At 42.8% G+C, this 20,679-nt stretch overlaps 2 protein-coding genes across 3 annotated transcripts in view; both read right to left on the bottom strand.

The window, feature by feature from the left end:
- Pde4b (phosphodiesterase 4B) overlaps positions 1-20,679 on the bottom strand; it is a 580,180-nt gene that overhangs the window by 293,835 nt on the left and 265,666 nt on the right. The window lies entirely within an intron of this gene.
- On the bottom strand, positions 6,551-13,828 carry LOC121827310 (uncharacterized). Its single transcript, XM_076563464.1, has 2 exons — positions 12,443-13,828; positions 6,551-7,888 (listed from the first exon to the last, which is right to left on the bottom strand). Exons 1-2 carry the CDS (start codon positions 13,704-13,706, stop codon positions 6,696-6,698), a joined length of 2,457 nt encoding a protein of 818 aa, XP_076419579.1. The 5' UTR covers positions 13,707-13,828; the 3' UTR covers positions 6,551-6,695.

The following is a 20,679-nucleotide window of genomic DNA, read 5'->3' as shown; positions in this document are numbered from 1 at the left end:
CTTTCCTCTGGTTCACTGACATTGTGATGACCTGGCATTGTACAGCCCCTTATCTGTTTCCATGGGGGTTCAGGGCTTGAGGATCATGTTGCTAAGTGCCTGTGATGGGATATCCATATAATGCCTGGTTTCCATTCAATCTCCAGATTCAGATGATGATCAGGAATAGCTGGCTTTCAATTCTTTTATTCCAAGGTATTTGATTTGTACAAAATGTTTTTGTCATGAACCTTTTATATCTATACCAGGTGTGAACAGTTTCTTTGATCATTATTTATTTTATACAATCAAGAATAAGTTGTAAACCCAATGTCTCTATTTAGGCAGCATGCCATGGTCTCAAAAATGTATTTTAACTATATAGAAACAGTGAAATTAAGTTTTAACTCAGTGTATCATATATGGATTTCTGAAAATATCAGATGCATGCTCAGAATGCCTGTGTGTACAAGGCCATGATCTTTTTCTTTTAATACCTCTTAATTTGCTGATTGATGTTCTATGGAAATTGCTTCTACAGATATTTCTGTTCATGATTTTCATAGCCTACAGACCCAGTTTGAGCACAGATGAGAAAACTTTCAGCCTCTCCTGCTCAAATCATCTTCAGATAGCCAACACACTGGGGTCCACTTCCAATGGGCTGTGCCGTACTCTATGTTTCTCCCTCCATCCTTCCCATGCTCAACAAGCCAGCACTTCCCCTAGCAGCTGTCACAAGGGTCCCATGCACACATCATGCCTACCCTCTTCTACTTACAAACTGTATATAGTAAAAAGTGCACACTTTTACACTCACTGAAAATCCAAGCACACCTTTCCTCCAGAAGGAGAAAAATGTGCGTGGACCTTTTACCATTCCGGTTCAGTGACTAAGCCCTAAAGGGAACTTACTGCCTGGGACAGGATTAGGCATAGGCAGAGACTTCATACTCCTGTCCTGATGCATACCCAAGAAACAAATCACTGGGGAAAAAATCCTGAGGTAATACAATCACTGTGTCTCAACTTTGAAGTTTATAATTTCATCTGGTAATTTTGGCTGGTGACTTAGTGCAGAAAAGTGAAAGGATTCTATTAGGTGTGAAACGTAGAGATTCACTGAGTAAACTAATACATGCACACACTCACACCGAAACTCACACTTCAATGGAAATATAAAAAGGCATTTAGAAAGAATCAAGCTGAAGTGGTGGAAATAACACAAAGTACATGTAACTTTTACCTGTTACAAGTGTATAAAAATGGTTCCATGAGAAGAAAGTTCACCTGAAATGACTGATGGGAAGAACAAGAAAGAGCTGTTCCTAGAGTCAGTGGTGCCTGCTTTTGCTCATCATGTGAGCTTCCCCCTCAGAAACAACCTCTGGAAGCAGGGTTTCTTCTGCCTATTTTTCAGCCACAGACACACTGCACAAATACAATGATCCCCTGCTCATACCATGTCGACTGCCAGGACAAGCATGTAGTATTCCAAACTCAAATGGCTGACAAAATTAAAGTCCCAAAAAGTGTTTGGAGAAATATTGAGCTTGTTTCACTGTAGTATAATGAACATTGGCAACAATAGCTTAATATTTGTGTTTTCTTAGTATATTAGTGTAGACTAATAGCAGAATTCTTTGTTGACTGTCTCATATTCCAAAAGACTGCTCTCCCCGGAGAATCAGAGAGGGAGGTCTCCTTTATGTTGAGCTTCATCAGCTGAGAGCCTGTAGGGGATTTAGTCTGGTCAGCAGGCACACCTTGCTGATTCATAGCAACTGTCTCACTGGGCTCTCCCAATTGGAAAGGTGTGTCTTTTCTGAGATTTACCCTTGAGTTCTCGGGCAAAGATTTAGATTTAGAATTGGATTTAGAATTAAATGCCATCACTGTTTCTTTACTGGTAGGTACCACTTGGCTCTTTGGTGTGCTACAAGATTCAGGGTTTATCACTGTTTCATCACAGGTAAGCACCATTTGTCTCTGAGCTGATACAAGCTGTCTGATATCTACAGGGGCAGTCGGAGGAGTGCAAGGCCCAGCTGAGAATCACCTGGATTTTCTCTCTGGTACTTCAGTGGTTCAGGGATGACCTTCTGTGGCTCCCCAGGTTCCTCAACTGTTCCAGAAATGGAGAACATGGTGCAGAACTAGGTTTTCAGTTCCGGGGGCTTAAGTTGTTAGGGGTAGTCCTATATGAGAACAGACAGAAGCTACGTGGTAGACCTAAGCAGCTCTAGAATGTGAGCTGGAGGCCAGGGGTTCAGACCTGCACAGGCTGTGATGAAGGGGGCCTGGGAGAATGTTACACAGCTCTAGAGTCTGGAGGCTTCATCCACAGTTCAGTAGGAAGTGGGCAGGGTTTCAAGGTCCATGCATTGGTTGGCCATGCCTTATGACTTGAAGTTCAATCAGAGAGGACTTGCTGAAGGCCCTCCTCTCAAGTTCTCAAAATGCAGAAGGTGATTTGATGATGCACCAAAACACCCAGGAATTCCTTCAAGTCATTAAGTCCAACAGGAGGAAGCGCCACTTTTGAACTTTCTATCTGTATCTTGGTAATAAGGACAGAGCCTGATACGTTGATCTTCCTTGAGAGTTGAAGGTGTAGTAACAGAAAACACCTATGCCAAAGATTAGCTGAAGATCCAGGTTTTAAGCCAATCCATTTTACTCTCATAACCTGTTCCTGTGTACACATTCAGAATGTGAATTTCTATGCCTCATGGTTTGGTGGGCCATGAAGAATCCCACTCCTTGACAAGTGTCATTTAATCTCACTTTTGGGTAGAACCTAGCATTTGCATTTTTTTCTTAAGCTCCTCCCACAGTCATCTGAAAAGCAGAGGGTGTTTGAGTCACCTAGTCAAGGATTCAGGACTTCCATGTTGTGATTTCCTGAAAAGCCACTGTGTGGTAACCCTCAACATTACACTTTCCATCCTACCCCAGCCTCAGCGCAGGGTTGCCTGTGCTTGACCTTCATGTGAGAGTTGAGGATGCAGAAACTGCAGACAGCTGCCTGTGCAGAGAGAGCTACAGGTGCAGATTTTATTCCTAAGGGCTTTGCTCTCTGAAATCTGATGTAAACTGAGAACTTCGGAGTTTCTAGTTCAAATGAACAGTTGAGATATGCAGATTCCATGATCTTGGCAGCTACACTTTTAACCGAATTACTGATAGTATGAAAAACTGAGCATTCACCTGATCATATTAACATTGATATGAGGTTTTTTTCCTCATGGTTGACCTTTTTTTTTTTTTTTTAATACATGGCCTCCCTCTTTATTTTAGGTCAGTCTCACCTCCAATTCTGGAACTTCTCGCCTAAACCTAGATTATAGGTGAGAGCTATGATGCCTGTGGTGATTTTGTATTTGTTTGTTTGTTGGGTTTTTTTGTTGTTCATTTTTGACTGTTCTCTATTTGGAGTTTTAAAATTTTGTTTATTCTCAGAATCTCATTTGTGTGCACAGGCTGGGCACAACTGTTGGCCACAAGTAGACCTTCAGCCTTCTCTGTCTTAGAAATACTATCTCACTGCTGGTGAGAATGGCTGGTATATTTCACCATATGAAGCCCAGACTACCTCCCATCCTCCTGCCTCTGCCTCCTGATGGCCTACAGGATTGCAGCCCACAATGGCATTTTTTGGTGTGTACTTTTCCTTACTCTAAGACTATTGATGCTGCCAAGGACTGACTCCCTTGGAATCACATGTATGATCAGACAGTTCCAAGATATGCCAAGTGCTTACATTCTCTGTTCATCACTCCCAGAGCTCATGTTTATAAAATAGCAGTACTGTCCAATGACACATGTTTGGCCACTGGTCTCTGAGTGTTTCCACCAACACGGCCCTCATCCTTTCCTCTGGTGAACTGACATTGTGGCAGCCCTGGAGACCTGGTGATATGCTCCCTTTTCCTTGGTCCATGGAGTTCTGGGTCTCTTAGGACCAGGCTGTTAAGTGTCTATGATTTGCATGTGTAACCTCTCACACATGTAGGGCCCCTCAAAGTCTATGGCAGATGTGCAAAGACTTTGTCCATCACCACCACAAGGACCATTTTTTCTTTGTTTTTGTTTGTTTGTTTGTTGAGGTTTGTTTTGAATTTATTTTTTTTTTGGTTTTTTTTTTTTTTGTTTTTTTTTTTGGTTTTGTTTTTCAAGACTGGCTTTCTCTATGTAGTTTTAGTGCCTCTCCTTGATCTCACTCTGTAGACAAGGCTGGCCTCGAACTCACAGAGATCTGCCTGGCTCTGCCTCCTGTGTGCTGGGATAAAAGGCATGTGCCACCACTGCCCGACTATAAGGACCAGTTTTAAAGTAGCCAAGCCCAAAGTGCCAAACTTTACAATGTCATACGCTGTTTAAAGGTGCCTGGTCAACTATTGCTTTCTCTGTTTTCACCAACACCATTTCAACCCTTTCCTCTAGTTCACTGACAAGGTGATGACCTGGCATTGTTCAGCCACTTCTCTGTTTCTTTGTGGGTTCAGGGCTTTAGGACAATGTTGCTTATGGCCTGTGATGGGATATCCACACATTCCCTGGTTTCCATTCAATCTCCAAACTCAGAGGATGATCGTGAAAAGTTGAATGGCTTTCAATTCCTGTATTCCAATGTGTTTGATTTGTACAAAATGTCTTTGTCATGAACCTTTTACACCTATACCAGGTTTAAACAGTTTCTTTGATTATTAAATATTTTTATACAATCAAGATTAAGGAGTAACATCTAAGTCCCTGTTTATGAAACATGCCATGGTCTTAAAAATGTGTTTTAACTATATAGGACAGTGAAATTAAGTTTTAACTCAGTTTATCATATATAGATTTCTGAAGATATCAGATGCATGCTCAGAATGCCCGGGTATACATGGCCATGATCTTTATCTTTTAATACCTCTTAATTTGCTGATTAACATTCTATAAAAATTGCTTCTAGAGATAATTCTGTTCATGATTTTCATAACCTAAAGACCCACTTTGAGCACAGGTGAGATTACCTTTAGCCTCTCCTTGTCAAATCATCTTCAGATAGCCAACACTCTGGGGTCCACTTCCAATGGGCTGTCCAATACTCCATGTTTCTCCCTCCTCCATTCCCATGCTCGACAAGCCAGCACTTCCCCTAGCAGCTGTCACAAGGGTCCCATGCACACATTATCCCTACCCTCTTCTACTTACAAACTGTATATAGTAAAAAGAGCACACTTGTACACCCACTGAAATCCAAAAACACCTTTCCTCCAGAAGGAGAAAAATTTGTGTAGACCTTTTACCATTCCGGTTCAGTGACTAAGCCCTTACCAAATCTTGAAGTCCTGAAGGGAACTAACTGCCTGGGACAGGATTAGGCAGAGGCAGAGACTTCACACTCCTCTCCTGATGCATACCCAAGAAACAAATCACTGGGGGAAAAATCCCGAGGAAATAGAATCAATATGACTCATCTTTCAAGTTCATAATTTGATCTGGAAATTTTGGCTGTCGACTTAGTGCAGAAACATGAAAGGATCCTATTAGGTGGGAAACGTAGAGATTCACTGAGTAAACTAATACATGCACACACTCACACCGAAACTCACACTTGAATGTAAATATAAAAAGGCATTTAGAAAGAATCAAGCTGAGGTGGTGGAAATAACACAAAGTACATGTAACTTTTACCTGTTACAAGTATATGAAAATGGTTCCATGAGAAGAAAGTTCACCTGAAATGACTGATGGGAAGAACAAGAAAGAGCTGTTTCTGGAGTCAGTGGTGCCTGCTTTTGCTCATCATGTGAACTTCCCCCTCAGAAACAACCTCTGGAAACAGGGTTTCTTCTCCCTGTTTTTTAATCACAGACACACTGCACCAAATACAATGATCCCCTGCTCATAGGAAGTCGACTGCCAGGACAAGCATGTAGTATTCCAACCTCAAATGGCTGACAAAATTAAAGTCCCAAAAAGTGTTTGGAGAAATATTAAGCCTCTTTCACTATAGTATCACAAACACTGGCAACAATAGCTTAATATTTGTTTTTTCTTAGTATATTAGCGTAGACCAATAGCATTAACCATAATTTCAGTATAAAAATTGATTATATGCTCTAAGGAAGAGGGAAGTTGCCAGGTAATGGTATCACCTGCCCTTAATCCCAACACTGCAGAAGCACAGGCAGACTCATCTCTGTGAGTTCAGGACAGCCAGGGGTACACACAAGAACCCTGTCTCAAAAAAAAATAAATTAAATTAAAAAAATTGACTTCTGCAAAATAATTGATCCTTACCTTTCACAGTAATTGTTTCATAATCATGATTTTTATTAGTTTTGCAATTAAAAACAACAGTGACAGCTAGTAGGGGTTTGTTCACCAAGTTGTGGGTAGAAGGAATAAACTTTAATTGGGAAAGGTGTTCTTTGTTGGCAGTCAGGTTTCAGTGATGATTGATGATGGTTGCGAATGGCATCTCACATGCTGCTTGAGGTGTTAGTTCTGGAAAACATTCAGTTGCAGAGGATACACTGGGAGGACAGTACCCCAGTGTGGCTTCTCCTGTGTCTACTGAAGGAATCTGAGTTTGTGAATTTCCATGGGCATCCAGGTACATTGTACACATAAAGCTTCTCCCCAGTGCATTTCCTCATATGGTCTCTGAGCTGTAAAAGCTTTGTGTGAGGTTTCCCACAATCTTGGTAGGCACGAGTTGGGCTTCAACTGGGAGGCTTCTTCTTGGACTCAGGGCTCTGGGACTCAGAGTCTGAACTTTCCTGGGGACGCTGTCTCTCGACCACAGGGGATTCTGGCATACTTTCTGGGGGTTGTCTTGGTGTCAAAGGAAAATGGGAGGGGCCTGGCGATCCACCTGAAACCACCTGAGGATCACTGCCACCTTCGGCACTGGCTGCTGAACTCTCACCTGTGCAGACATCCTGAGCATGAGAAGCTACCCCCTGGCCAGAGTAGTGTGGCTGGGTACCACTGGGCTTTCTCAGGTGATGCTTAGCTATAGCCAATTTTCCTACAGACTTTTTCTTCCTGTCACACTTGCGACTCACAGCAAAAGGTAGAATTTCGGTCTTACACCCACAATAATCAAGAAAGGTGAAATTAGATAAATCAAAGCCGGGGGCCGACAACACAATTGGCACCGAATGCTCTCGGGAACATACCTCACATGAACTAGGTGCCCTCTGATTGGAGTCCGAGGTCTGGTCCCCAGAGACAGGCCTCTCTTGGTGGTGCTCCTCTTGGGAGGTCTGGTCCAGGTGCTCCTCTTGGGAGGTCTGCTCCAAAACAGAAGTGACTGCAGGGGCTCCATCACGGGTCTGTTCACCACTGAAGGATCTTACATGGCTCCCTTCAGGAGACGCAGGCTGACTTTCAGAGAGAACATCTTGATTTTTATGAGACCTCATCCTCATACTTTCACACAAGGCTGCACTATAGGTCACCCTAGTCTCCCTACCACTCAGGATCTCCACTGGGCCAAATTCTGTTTGGACTGTCTCCATGCTGCCAGAGACAGCTCTACCCTGGGACCCTGAGAGGGACGTCTCACTGGACTCTCCCAATTGGAAAGGTGTGTCTTTTCTGAGATTTGCCCTTGAGTTCTGGGGCAAAGATTTAGATTTGGATTTAGACTTACATTTAGATTTAGACTTAGATGCCATGACTGTTTCTTTACTGGTAGGTTCCACTTGGCTCTTTGGTGTGCTGCAAGATTCAGGGTTCATCATTGTTTCATCACAGGTAGGCTGTACTTGTCTCTGAGCTGACGCAAGCTGACTGGTCTCCACAGGGGCAGTCGGAGGAGTGCATGGCCCAGGCTGAGAATCACCTGGATTTTCTCTCTGGTCCTTCAGTGGTTCAGGGTTGACCTTCTGGGACTCCTCAGGTTCCTCAACTCTTCCAGAATCAGAAGACATGGTGCAGAACTAGGTTTTCAGTTTTGAGAGCTTAAGTTCTTAAGAGGAGTCCAATATGAAGACAGACAGAGGCTAGGAGGTAGACCCAAGCAGCTCTAGAGTGTGAGCTGGAGGCCAGGGCTTCAGACCTGCACAGGCTGTGATGAAGGTGACCTGGGAGAAAGGTAGCCAGCTCCAGTGTCTGGAGTCTTCTTATAGACAGCTCAGTAGGAAGTGGGCAGGGCTTCAAGTTCCAAGTCTTGGTTGGCCACGCCCTTTGCCTTAAACTTCAAATAGAGAGGATTTGTTTAAGCTCCTCCCCCTGTAGTTCTCAAAATGCAGAACGTGATTTGATGACTCACAAAGCACCCAGGAATACCTTGAAGTCATTAAGTCCAACAGGAGAAAGCTGTACTTTTTATCTTTCCATTCACATCACAATAGTAAGGACTTAGCCTGATACTTTGATCTTCCTAAAGATTTGAAGGTATAGAAACACAAAACACCTATGACAAAGGATTAGCTACAGATCCAGTTTAAGCCAATCCATTTTGATCTCAGGACCTGTTCCTGTGTAAACATCCAGGATGTGAATTTCTATGTCTCATGAGTTGGTGGGCCATGAAGAATCCCCCTCCATGACAAGTGTAAATTAATCTGACTTTTGTTTAGAGCCTACATCTGCATTATTTACATAAGCTCCTCCCACAATCATTTGGAAAGCAGAGGATGTTTGATTCACCTAAACAAGGATTCAGGACTTCCACGCTATTGTTTTCTGAAAAGCCACTGTGTGGTAAAACTCAACAGTACATTTTCCATCCTACCCCAGCCTCAGTGCAGGGTTTCTGTGTTTGATTTCTATGTGAGAGCTGAGGATGCAGAAACTGCACACAGCTGCCCCTGCAGAGATTGCTACAGGTGCAGACTTTATACCTAAGGGTTTGCTCTCTGACATCTGATGTAAACCCAGAACTCCTGAGATTCTAGATCTAATGAACAGTTGAGATATGCAGATTCCATGATCTTGACAGCTGCACTTTTAACCAAATTACTGATAGTATGAAAACCTGAGCATTCACCTGATCATATTAACATTGATATGAGGTTTTTCCTGGTGGTTGATCTATTTTTTGATACATGGCCTCCCTCTTTATTTTAGGTCAGTCTCACCTCCAATTCTGGAACTTCTGGCCTAAACCTAGATTATAGGTGAGAGCTATGGAGCCTATGGCGATTTTGTATGTTTGTTTGTTGGGTTTTTTTGTTGTTGTTGTTCATTTTTAACTGTTTTCTATTTGGAGTTTTAAAATTTTGTTTATTCTCAGAATCTCATTTGTGTGCACAGGCTGGGCACAACTGTTGGCCACAAGTAGACCTTCAGCCTTCTCGGTGTTAGAAATACTATCTTACTGCTGGTGAGAATGGCTGGTATATTTCACCATATGAAGCCCAGACTACCTCCCATCCTCCTAACTCTGCCTCCTGATGGCCTACAGGATTGCAGCCCACAATGGCAGTTTTTGGTGTGTTCTTTTCCTTACTCTAAGACTGTTGATGCTGCCAAGGACTGACTCGCTTGGAATCACATGTATGATCAGACAGTTCCAAGATATGCCAAGTGCTCACACTCTGTTCATCACTCCCAGAGCTCATTTTTATAAAATAGCAGTACTGTCCAATGACACATGTTTGGCCACTGGTCCCTGAGTGTTTCCACCAACACGGTCCTCATCCTTTCCTCTGGTGAACTGACATTGTGGCAGCCCTGGAGACCTGGTGATATGCTCCCTTTCCCTTGGTCCATGGAGTTCTGGGTCTCTTAGGACCAGGCTGTTAAGTGTCTATGATTTGCATGTGTAACCTCTTACACATGTAGGGTCCCTCAAAGTCTATGGCAGATGTGCAAAGACTTTGTCCATCACCACCACAAGGACCATTTTTTCTTTGTTTTGTTTGTTTGTTGAGGTTTGTTTTGGATTTTTTTTTTTTGGTTTTTTTTTTTTGAAGACAGGTTTTCTCTATGTAGTTTTAGTGCCTGTCCTGGATCTCACTCTGTAGACAAGGCTGGCCTCGAACTCACAGAGATCTGCCTGGCTCTGCCTCCTGTGTGCTGGGATAAAAGGCATGTGCCACCACTGCCCAACTATAAGGACCAGTTTTAAAGTAGCCAAGCCCAAAGTGCCAAACTTTACAATGTCATACGCTGTTTAAAGGTGCCTGGTCAACTATTGCTTTCTCTATGTTTTTACCAACACCACTTCAACCCTTTCCTCTGGTTCACTGACACTGTGATGACCTGGCATTGTACAGCCCTTTATCTGTTTCCATGGGGTTCAGGGCTTGAGGATCATGTTGCTAAGTGCCTGTGATGGGATATCCATATAATGCCTGGTTTCCATTCAATCTCCAGTTTCAGATGATGATCAGGAATAGCTGGCTTTGAATTCTTTTATTCCAAGGTATTTGATTTGTACAAAATGTTTTTGTCATGAACCTTTTATACCTATACCAGGTTTAAACAGCTTCTTTGAGCATTATTTATTTTATACAATCAAGAATAAGGAGTAAACCCAATGTCTCTATTTACGCAGCATACCATGGTTTCAAAAATGTATTTTAACTATATAGAAACAGTGAAATTAAGTTTTAACTCAGTGTATCATATATGGATTTCTGAAGATATCAGATGCATGCTCAGAATGCCTGGGTATACATGGCCATGATCTTTTTTTATACCGCTTAATTTGCTGATTAACATTCTATGAAAATTGCTTCTACAGATATTTCTGTTCATGATTTTCATAACCTACAGACCCACTTTGAGCAAAGGTAGGAAAACTTTTAGCCTCTTCTGCTCAAATCATCTTCAGATAGCCAACACTCTGGGGTCCACTTCCAATGGGCTGTCCTATACTCCATATTTCTCTCTCCACCATTCCCATGTTCAACAAGCCAGCACTTCCCCTAGCAGCTGTCACATAGGTCCCATGCACACATCATGCCTACCCTCTTCTACTTACAAACTGTATATAGTAAAAAGTGCACACTTGTACACTCACTGAAATCCAAAAACACCTTTCCTCCAGAAGGAGAAAAATGTGCGTGGACCTTTTACCATTCTGGTTCAGTGACTAAGCCCTTACCAAATCTTGAAGTCCTGAAGGGAACTAACTGCCTGGGACAGGATTAGGCACAGGCAGAGATTTCATACCCCTGTTCTGATGCATACCCAAGAAACAAATCACTGGGGAAAGAATCCGGAAGTTATAGAATCACTGTGTATCAACGTTGAAGTTTATAGTTTCATCTGGTAATTTTGGCTGTTGACTTAGTGCAGAAACATTGAAAGGATCCTATAAGGTGGGAAACGTAGAGATTCACTGAGTAAACTAATACATGCACACACTCACACCGAAACTCACACTTGAATGTGAATATAAAAAAGGTATTTAGAAAGAATCAAGCTGAGGTGGTGGAAATAACACAAAGTACATGTAACTTTTACCTGTTACAAGTATATGAAAATGGTTCCATGAGAAGAAAGTTCACCTGAAATGACTGATGGGAAAAACAAGAAAGAGCTGTTTCTGGAGTCAGTGGTGCCTGCTTTTGTTCATCATGTGAACTTCCCCCTCAGAAACAACCTCTGGAAACAGGGATTCTTCTCCCTGTTTTTCAACCACAGACACACTGCACAAATATAATGATCCCCTGCTCATAGGAAGTCGACTGCCAGGACAAGCATGTAGTATTCCAACCTCAAATGGCTGACAAAATTAAAGCCCCAAAAAAGTGTTTGGAGAAATATTGAGCTTGTTTCACTGTAGTATAATAAACATTGGTGACAATAGCTTAATATTGTGTTTTCTTAGTATATTAGTGAAGACTAATAGCCTTAACCCTAATTTCAGTATAAAAATTTGATTATATGCTCTAAGGAAGAGGGAGGTTTCCAGGTAATGGTATCACCTGCCCTTAATCCCAACACTGCAGAGGCACAGGCAGGCTCATCTCTGTGAGTTCAGGGCAGCCAGGGGCACACACACAAACCCTGTCTCAAAAAGAAAAAAGGAAAGAAAGTAAAAAAAAAATTGACTTCTGCAAAATAATTGATCCTTACCTTTCACAGTAATTGTTTCATAATCATGATTTTTATTAGTTTTGCATTTATAAACAACAGTGACAGCTAATAGAGGTTCGTTCTCCAAGTTGTGGGTAGAAGGAATGAACTTTAATTGGGGAAGATGTTCTTTGTTGGCAGTCAGGTTGCAGTGATGAAAAATGATTTTTGGAAATGGCACTTCACATGCTGCTTGAGGTGTTAGTTCTGGAAAACATTCAGTTGCAGAGGATACACTGGGAGGACAGTACCCCAGTGTGGCTTCTCCAGTGTCTACTGAAGGAATCTGAGCTCATGAATTTCCATGGGCATCCAGATACATTGCACACATAAGGCTTCTCTCCAGTGCGTTTCCTCATATGGTCTCTGTTCTGTAAAGGCTTTGTGTAAGGTTTCCCACAATCTTGGTAGGCAGGAGTTGGGCTTCAACTGGGAGGCTTCTTCTTGGACTCAGGGCTCTGGGACTCAGAGTCTGATCTTTCCTGGGGATGCTGTCTCTGGACCACAGGAGAATCTGGCATGCTTTCTGGGGGTTGTCTTGGGGTCAAAAGAGAATTGGAGGGGCCTGGCGATCCACCTGAAACCACCTGAGGATCACTGCCACCTTCGGCACTGGCTGCTGAACTCTGACCTGTGCAGACATCCTGAGCATGAGAGGGTACCAGCTGGCCAGAATTGTTTGGCTGGGCACCACTGGGCTTTCTCAGGTGATGCTTAGATATAGCCATTTTTCCTATAGAGGTTTTCTGGTTTTCACCCTGGGGAGTCCCAGGAAAAGATACATTTTGGGGTACATCCTGCTTACCGCTAAGGAAGGTAGTTATATTGCAGTGCGAGCCCCAAAATGTAAGACTCACAAATGGCTTTTTGGGAACCTCCTCACTCATTCTTGGTGCCCTCTGACTGGAGTCGAAGTTCTGTTCCCCAGTGACAGGCCTCTCTTGGGGGTGCTCCTCTTGGCTGGTCTGGTACAACCCACAAGTAACTACATGGTCTTCATCATGGGTCTGTTCACAACTGAATGATCTTACATGGGTCCGTCCAGAAGATGCCGGCTGCCTTTCAGAGAGAATATCTTGAATATCACCAGAGATCATCCTCAGACTTTCACACAAGGCTTTATTAAAAGTCACAAAAGTCTCCCTACCACTCAGGGTCTTCACCAGGCAGAAATCTTTGTTGGGTCTCTCCTTGCTGCCAGAGACTGCTCTCCCTGGAGAACCAGAGAGGGAGGTCTCCTGGGTGGTGGGCTTCATCAGCTGAGAGCCTGCAGGGGACTTAGTCTGGTCAGCAGGCACATCTTGCTGATTCATAGCAACTGTCTCACTGGACTCTCCCAATTGGAAAGGTGTGTCTTTTCTGAGATTTGCCCTTGAGTTCTGGGGCAAAGATTTAGATTTGGATTTAGACTTACATTTAGATTTAGACTTAGATGCCATGACTGTTTCTTTACTGGTAGGTTCCACTTGGCTCTTTGGTGTGCTGCAAGATTCAGGGTTCATCATTGTTTCATCATAGGTAGGCTGTACTTGTCTCTGAGCTGACGCAAGCTGACTGGTCTCCACAGGGGCAGTCGGAGGAGTGCATGGCCCAGGCTGAGAATCACCTGGATTTTCTCTCTGGTCCTTCAGTGGTTCAGGGTTGACCTTCTGGGACTCCTCAGGTTCCTCAACTCTTCCAGAATCAGAAGACATGGTGCAGAACTAGGTTTTCAGTTTTGAGAGCTTAAGTTCTTAAGAGGAGTCCAATATGAAGACAGACAGAGGCTAGGAGGTAGACCCAAGCAGCTCTAGAATGTGAGCTGGAGGCCAGGGCTTCAGACCTGCCCAGGCCGTGATGAAGGTGACCTGGGAGAAAGGTAGCCAGCTCTAGTGTCTGGAGTCTTCTTATAGACAGCTCAGTAGGAAGTGGGCAGGGCTTCAAGTTCCAAGTCTTGGTTGGCCACGCCCTTTGCCTTAAACTTCAAATAGAGACTTGCTTAGGCTCCTTCTCCTAAGTTCTCAAAATGCAGAAGTTGGTTTGATGACTCACCAAAACACCCAGGAAATTTTTTTAAGTCATTAAGTCCAACTGGAAGGAGCAGCACTTTGGATCTTTCTATTCATATCTCTGTAATAAGGACATAGGTTGATACTTTGATCTTCCTTGAGAGTTAATGATATAGAAACTGAAAACAGCTGGGCCAAAGGATTAGCTACAGAACCAGCTTTTAAGCCAATCCATTTTGTTTTCAGGAGCTGAATCCCTGTGTAAACACCCAGGATGTGAATTTCTATGTGTCATGGGTAGGTTTGCCATCCATAATCTCCCTCCTTGACAAGTGTCATTTAATCTGACTTTTGGGTAGTGCCTAGTTTAGCATTATTTACTTAAGCTCCTCTCACAATCACTTGGAAAGCAGAGGGTGTTTGAGTCACCTAGCCAAAGACTCAGGACTTCCATGCTGTGATTTCCTGAAAAGCCACTGGGTGGTAAAACTCAACATTACATTTTCCATCCTACCCCAGCCTCAGTGCAGGGTTTCCTGTGTTTGATTTCTATGTGATAGTTGAGCATGCAGAAACTGCACACAGCTGCCCTGCAGAGATTGCTACAGGTGCAAATTTTAGTCCTAAGAGATTTGCTCTCTGACATCTGATGTAAACCCAGAACACCTGAGTTTCTAGTTTACATGAACAGTTGAGCTATGCAGATTCCATGATCTTGACAGCTGCACTTTATCCAAATTACTGATAGTATGAAAAACTGAGCATTCAAATGATCACATTAGCATTGATATGAGTTTTTTTTTCTTATTGGTTGATCTGATTTTTAATACATGGTCTCCCTCTTTATGTCAGGCTCACCTCCAATTCTGGAACCTCTTACCTAAGCCTAGATTATAGGTGAGACTTATGGAGCCTGGTGTTTTGTTTTGTTCCTTTTTGATCATTTGTTTTATGGTTTTAGAATGCTGTGTATAAAATGTTGAGATACCATTGTGTTGTCCAATCTGACCACAACTTCTGAGTTTGATCCAATCCTTGCCCTTCAACCTCCTTCCTATTTAGAAATACTATCACTGCTGGTGAGAATGGCTGGTGTATTTTACCATATATAACCCAGACTACCATCCAGTCCTTCGTCTCTGCCTCTTGATTGCCTACAGTATTGCAGGCCATAGTAGCAGTTTTTGATGTCTTCTTTTCCCTCCTCCAAGACTATTTGATCCCACTAAGAACTTACTCCTTTCGAATCAGTTGTGTGTCATCAGACAATTCCAAATTATGCCATGTGCTCACCTTTTCTGTTCATCACTCCCATAGAGCCTGGTGTTATAAAATATTAGTACAGTCCAATGACACATGTTGTCCACTGGTCCCTAGATGTTTACACCAACATCATTCTCACCCTTTCGAAAGAGACACTGTGCTAACCATTGGTGACGAGACCCTGTACATCCCTTTCCTTCTGTCCATGGGAGTTCACAGGCTCTCAGGTCCAGGCTGTTAAGCTAAGTGCCTGAAATGTTGTGTAGGCATATGCCATGGATTCTCCTTAATCTGCACACTGTCCAGAAACAGAGTCAGAAAGTATTTTTGAGAAATTTATGGGTTTTGGGTTCCTGTATTCCAGTCTCCCTAGGGAAAAAATAGCATATATAAATTGAACGAAAGTACTTCATCCTGAAATTTTTATACCTATACTATATTTGAAATTGATTTTTTTGGTCATTAAATAAATTTATAGAATCAAGAGTAAAGTGCAACCCCTAAATTCCTATAAATAAAACTTCCCCGCTCTGCAAAAATATATTTTGCTGGACTGTGGCAGCCCACAGCTTTAATCCCAGGGCTTAGGAGTCCTGGGCAGCAGATCTCTATCAGTTCAAAGCCAGGCTGGTCTACAGAGCAAGTTCAAAAACAGATAAAGGTATTACACAGAGAAAATTCTGTCTCTAAAAACCAAAAATATCAACTCTCCAACTCCCCCAAAACAAAAATGAATAATTTTAAATTCTTAGGAACAGGTAAAGGGAAGTACAACATGGTGTAGCCCTTTTCAATTCTTCACTTCTATGAAGAAGTCTCTCAGATGCTTGGCTCTGGTTATCTGTCTTCTTGGCAGCCATTTTTTGTTTTGTTTTGTTTTGTTTTTCTATTTCTCACTCATCAATACTTGTAAATTTTTCCTATGGAAATGTGAATCTGTTCCCCTCGTCCCTAGAATCCATATGCTCCTTACCCACAGTTGAGACATAATTTAAACATTATCATCCAAGCAGAAAGTAGAATAGTCAGCACTCTGGGACTATTTTCACAGGTTTTATTGGCACTTTTTGCCTCACTTACACCTTCCAACCAACCCTAGATCCCCACTCTCTCCACCTCTGCTTCTCTGTTCTCCTGGACACTAACAAGTCTATTTTCCCTCCTAGTTTAATAAATCTGTCCCCTCCACCAACAGAGACTTCCTCACTTGTAGTCACAGAATATATACAGTACCAAGAGCACTCCCACATCCCAATTGAAAATCTCAAACAAACTCTCCTCCTAATGGGAAAAAGAAATATCTGTAGCCACACTAACCAATCTGCTTCACACAGGGACTGAGGCCACCCCTAACCCCACCTCCATATACAAATATGTCTGTACCAGAGACATATGTAGAGTTCATAGAATAAACCATACAAGAGCATGCAGAACACATGTGTGTAAATATTAATAGAAAAAGACATGCAAAAAATATCATAGTCAAGGATTTGAGAAAAATGGATAAATAAGTCCTACAGGACCAAAGTGGCCTCACCAAATTGTCTCAATGAGAGAATGCAAAGAAAATTCTGTTGATGGAGTTAGTCATACATTTTACTTTGCTGGCCATGTGACCATACACCTCCAGAAACAGCTTATTGAAGTAGGCTTTCTTCTGCCTATTTCTCAACTATAGACAAACTGCAGTAAATAGAACTATTTCCTTGAGTCATAGGAATTTGACTGACAGAGCAACCAATTATTATCACACACTAAAAAGAATTGCAGAATCTAAGTGCAAAACAAAGGGAAGAAGAATTTGGCTGATTATTTTATTATAATGCTTTTATTATGTCTTAATATTTGTATTGCTGCCTTATTTGGTACAATTTAATATGCAATGTGCAAATGTCATTAATATCAATGTCTTCACACTATCTTAAACAAAAGGCATATTAATGGATGCACCTTAACGTTGTGGAACACACCTTTAATCTTAGCACTCTGGAATCAGAGACAGGAGGATATCTGTGAGTTCTTGGAAAACAAAAGGATCACCTTTGCAAAATGCAAAATAATCCATCCTAAGCTATTATGATAAATGTTGCATAATCACTATTTAGTTTTTTATACTCACAAACAGCTTTATGCATTTACTGTAAGTTGACACATTTCTGGGTAGGAAGAATTAAGGTTAGTAGGGAAGATGTTCCTTGTGGACAGTCAGGTTCACTATTGGTTCAGTCTTGTTCTTGGCCTCTCAGATCACCTTGCAGTGATCTGACCCTGCAAAGGTTCTGTCACACTTGCATGGAGGAGGGGCCACTCTCCACTGTGCTTCTCCTCTGTGCCTCTGAGCTCACCTGATGGGGAGAACTTCCATGTGCAGCCAGTTGTATTGCACACCCAGGATTTCTCTTCAGTGTGTTTCTTCATATGGGCTCTGAAGGGCTAAGATTTGTGTAGGATTTCTCACAACCCTGCTATGTGCAAAAGTAGAGCATCAAACTCTGAGGCTTCTTCTGCAATCCATGGCTCTGGGACTTGAGGTCTGACTTCTCCTGTGGAAGCTGTCCCTGGAATAAAGGGGACACTGAAAAGCTTTCTGGGGGTTGTCCTGTGGCCAAAAAGGAACTTGGAGTGGAAAAGTCTCCGTTCCACATCGGGTCTAATTACTAAAGGAACTCATCAGAAGATTTTGGCTTTCTTCACACTGGGTGCTGACATCTGGCCTCTACAGACATTCTGACCCATAGAGCTTGTCATTTGACCACAGTAACGAGTTGTTTCACAATTGGGTGTTGCATCTTTCTCCCGTAAAGTGATTGTTCAATGACAGTGGTTGTCATCTGACTCCAGCAGAGAATCTCATCACCAACTGAGGTTGTTATATGACTCTCACAGAGATGGACACCACTTTCGGCTGGCTTGTAATCTCCAAAGTGGGTCAGGTCACCACATGGTTTGTCATCTGAGCCCCATACTACAGGGAACTGTCATCTGAACTCCTTAAGGATTCTGCTTACACTTTCTGTTTGCTTTTAGTTTGAGTTGAAGCTCTAGTTAGTCATACTCAGAAGTAATTAGATGGTCCTTAGATGGGTACTGTTCACCGCTAGAGGGCATCACATGGGCCCCTCCAAGAGTTACAAACTGCCCTCCACAGTCAGCCATGTGATTTTCACTCACTGATCCTCTTACTTCCATATATGGATTATTGTGGATCACATGATTCTTGTTAGTAAGCACAGTCTCCTTTGTCTGACTTCGCTGTTGACTGTCTCCTTGCTGTTGGGGATGGCTGTCTTCTGGGAATCAGTGGGGGAGTTCTCAGGGGTGTGGTTGAGCTCTGTCAACTGAGAGCCTGTTTGGATTTAGTCTGATAGCAGATATCAACTTGCTGGTTCAATACAACAGTCTCAATTGGCTCTCCAGTTGGAAATTGTTGAATCTTCCGGTTTGTGGTCTTGTGTTTCTAGTAAATGATGAGCCATGGGTGCTACAATATCCAAATGTCATCACTCTTTGATTCTGCATAGGTTTTACATGGCTCTGAGCAGACATGAACTGGATGGTTCCCACATGGGCAATGAGAGGAGCGCATGGCTGTGGACTTTATTCAGGTGGGCTTTCTCTGTGGTACTCACATGACCCAGAGAAGCCATGGAGACACTCTTCAGTTAGTTACCCCAATTGTGCTGTGGAAGGACAATATCTTCTTGCTCACCTAAGTTCTCAGCTGTGAGAGCTTTAGTTCCTCAAATGTAGTCATATACAGGAGACAGACCAGAAGGCAGTGAGAAGGTGAGCTGGAGGCCAGGGTGTCAGACCTTCAGGAGCCAAGACGAAGATTGACTGGGAGAAACTCACACAGCTCGAGTCTGGAGTCCATTTTAAAAAATCTTGGTTGGGAAGGGGGTAGGGTTTCAGAGTTCAGCCTTCAGTAGGTTATGACTTTTGTATGGTTGGATCTTCATAGCTAGAGTTCCTAATTAAGCTTCTCCAGGAACTTAGAATTAAATGGATGACTGAATCACCTGGCAAGAAGCCAGGTTTCCTTGAAGTCATTTCTGTAAGTCCCTGCAACAGGAAACTGCACTTTGGATCAATCAATCCACACCATCACTGTAGTTGTGGTGATTTACTGTTCTCTTCTTTGGTGAGGTAGGGACACAGAACATCAGTGGGCCAAATAAATTAGCTACAGATCCAGATATTAAACCAGACAATTTTTCCCTCAGGAGTTGAATCCCAGGGTAAACACTCAGGATGTGATTTCTAGATCTAATTAGCTCCTGGGCCATATAAACCCCAGCCCCTTGGCAGCTGTAATTTCATCAAAATTACTCCTGGTATGAAATATTTAGAATTCTTTTGGGTCACTTTAGCATTGATAATAGAATTTTTCATTTGCTGATTAATCTGATTTTTGATACAGGCACTCCTTCTTTAGGCCAGGCTTAAAGCAAATTCTGGATGCTCCTGCTTCAACCTAGGATTACAGTGGAGAGCCACCAGGTCCTAGGTTTAATTAATTAAATCACTTATTTATTTCCTTTTTTGTTTTATTATGTATGGACAAATGACCTTGTTAGGTTCCCCAGGTTGGAAAAAAAAAACTGGACTCACTGGGTGGTGGTGGTGCATGCCTTTAATGCCAGCACTCGGGAGGCAGAGGCAGGTAGATCTTTGTGAGTTCGAGGCCACCCTTGTCTACAGAGAGGGATCCAGGAAAGGCGCAAAGCTACACCGAGAAACTCCTGAACTCAAGCAATCCTCCTGCTCAGGCTCCCTTGTGCCTAGGGATACTTTCATTCTGAGAATGCTTGGAGTTTTGAGGCAGTCACCCTCTGTGACCCAAACTGCATTCCAGTCTTTCTACCCCTGCCTTCTGATTGCCCACAGTATTGCAGCCATCTACCATGACTCCGAGCAAATGGTGGCATTTTTTTTGAAACCCAGGTACCCCTCCTAAACCTGCTTGACCACATCAGGACTGAGTCTCTTTGATTTATATATGTGACTGGTGACACAAGAAGGGCATCTCCAAGTCTATGCCAGATGCCCAGAGTCTATGTCCATCAAAACTACCAGGACCAGTTCTAAAAGACATGGCCATAGTGCCGAACTCTACAATGTCCTGGACTGTTTAAAGACCTGAGTGATCATTGCTTTCTGTGTGTTTTCACTATCACCACTTCACCCCTTTCCTCTGGTGCACAGACCCTGTGGTGGCCCTTGGTGAACTGGCATTGAGCACCCCATTCCCTGCTTCTATGGGAGTTCAGGGATCTCAGGACCAGATTATTAAGTGCCTGTGATGGGGTGGAGTCACATTGCCTGGCTCTTTCTTCAATCTCGAGGGATAGAGCCACATGGACTCAGATGATGACCTTGAATTTGTGGTGGACTTCAGATTTCTGTATTCTAAGCT

This window comes from Peromyscus maniculatus, chromosome 2, assembly GCF_049852395.1.
Source record: "Peromyscus maniculatus bairdii isolate BWxNUB_F1_BW_parent chromosome 2, HU_Pman_BW_mat_3.1, whole genome shotgun sequence".
NCBI classification, from domain to species: Eukaryota; Metazoa; Chordata; class Mammalia; order Rodentia; family Cricetidae; genus Peromyscus; species Peromyscus maniculatus.
This window is presented reverse-complemented; position numbering and strand designations above follow the sequence as displayed.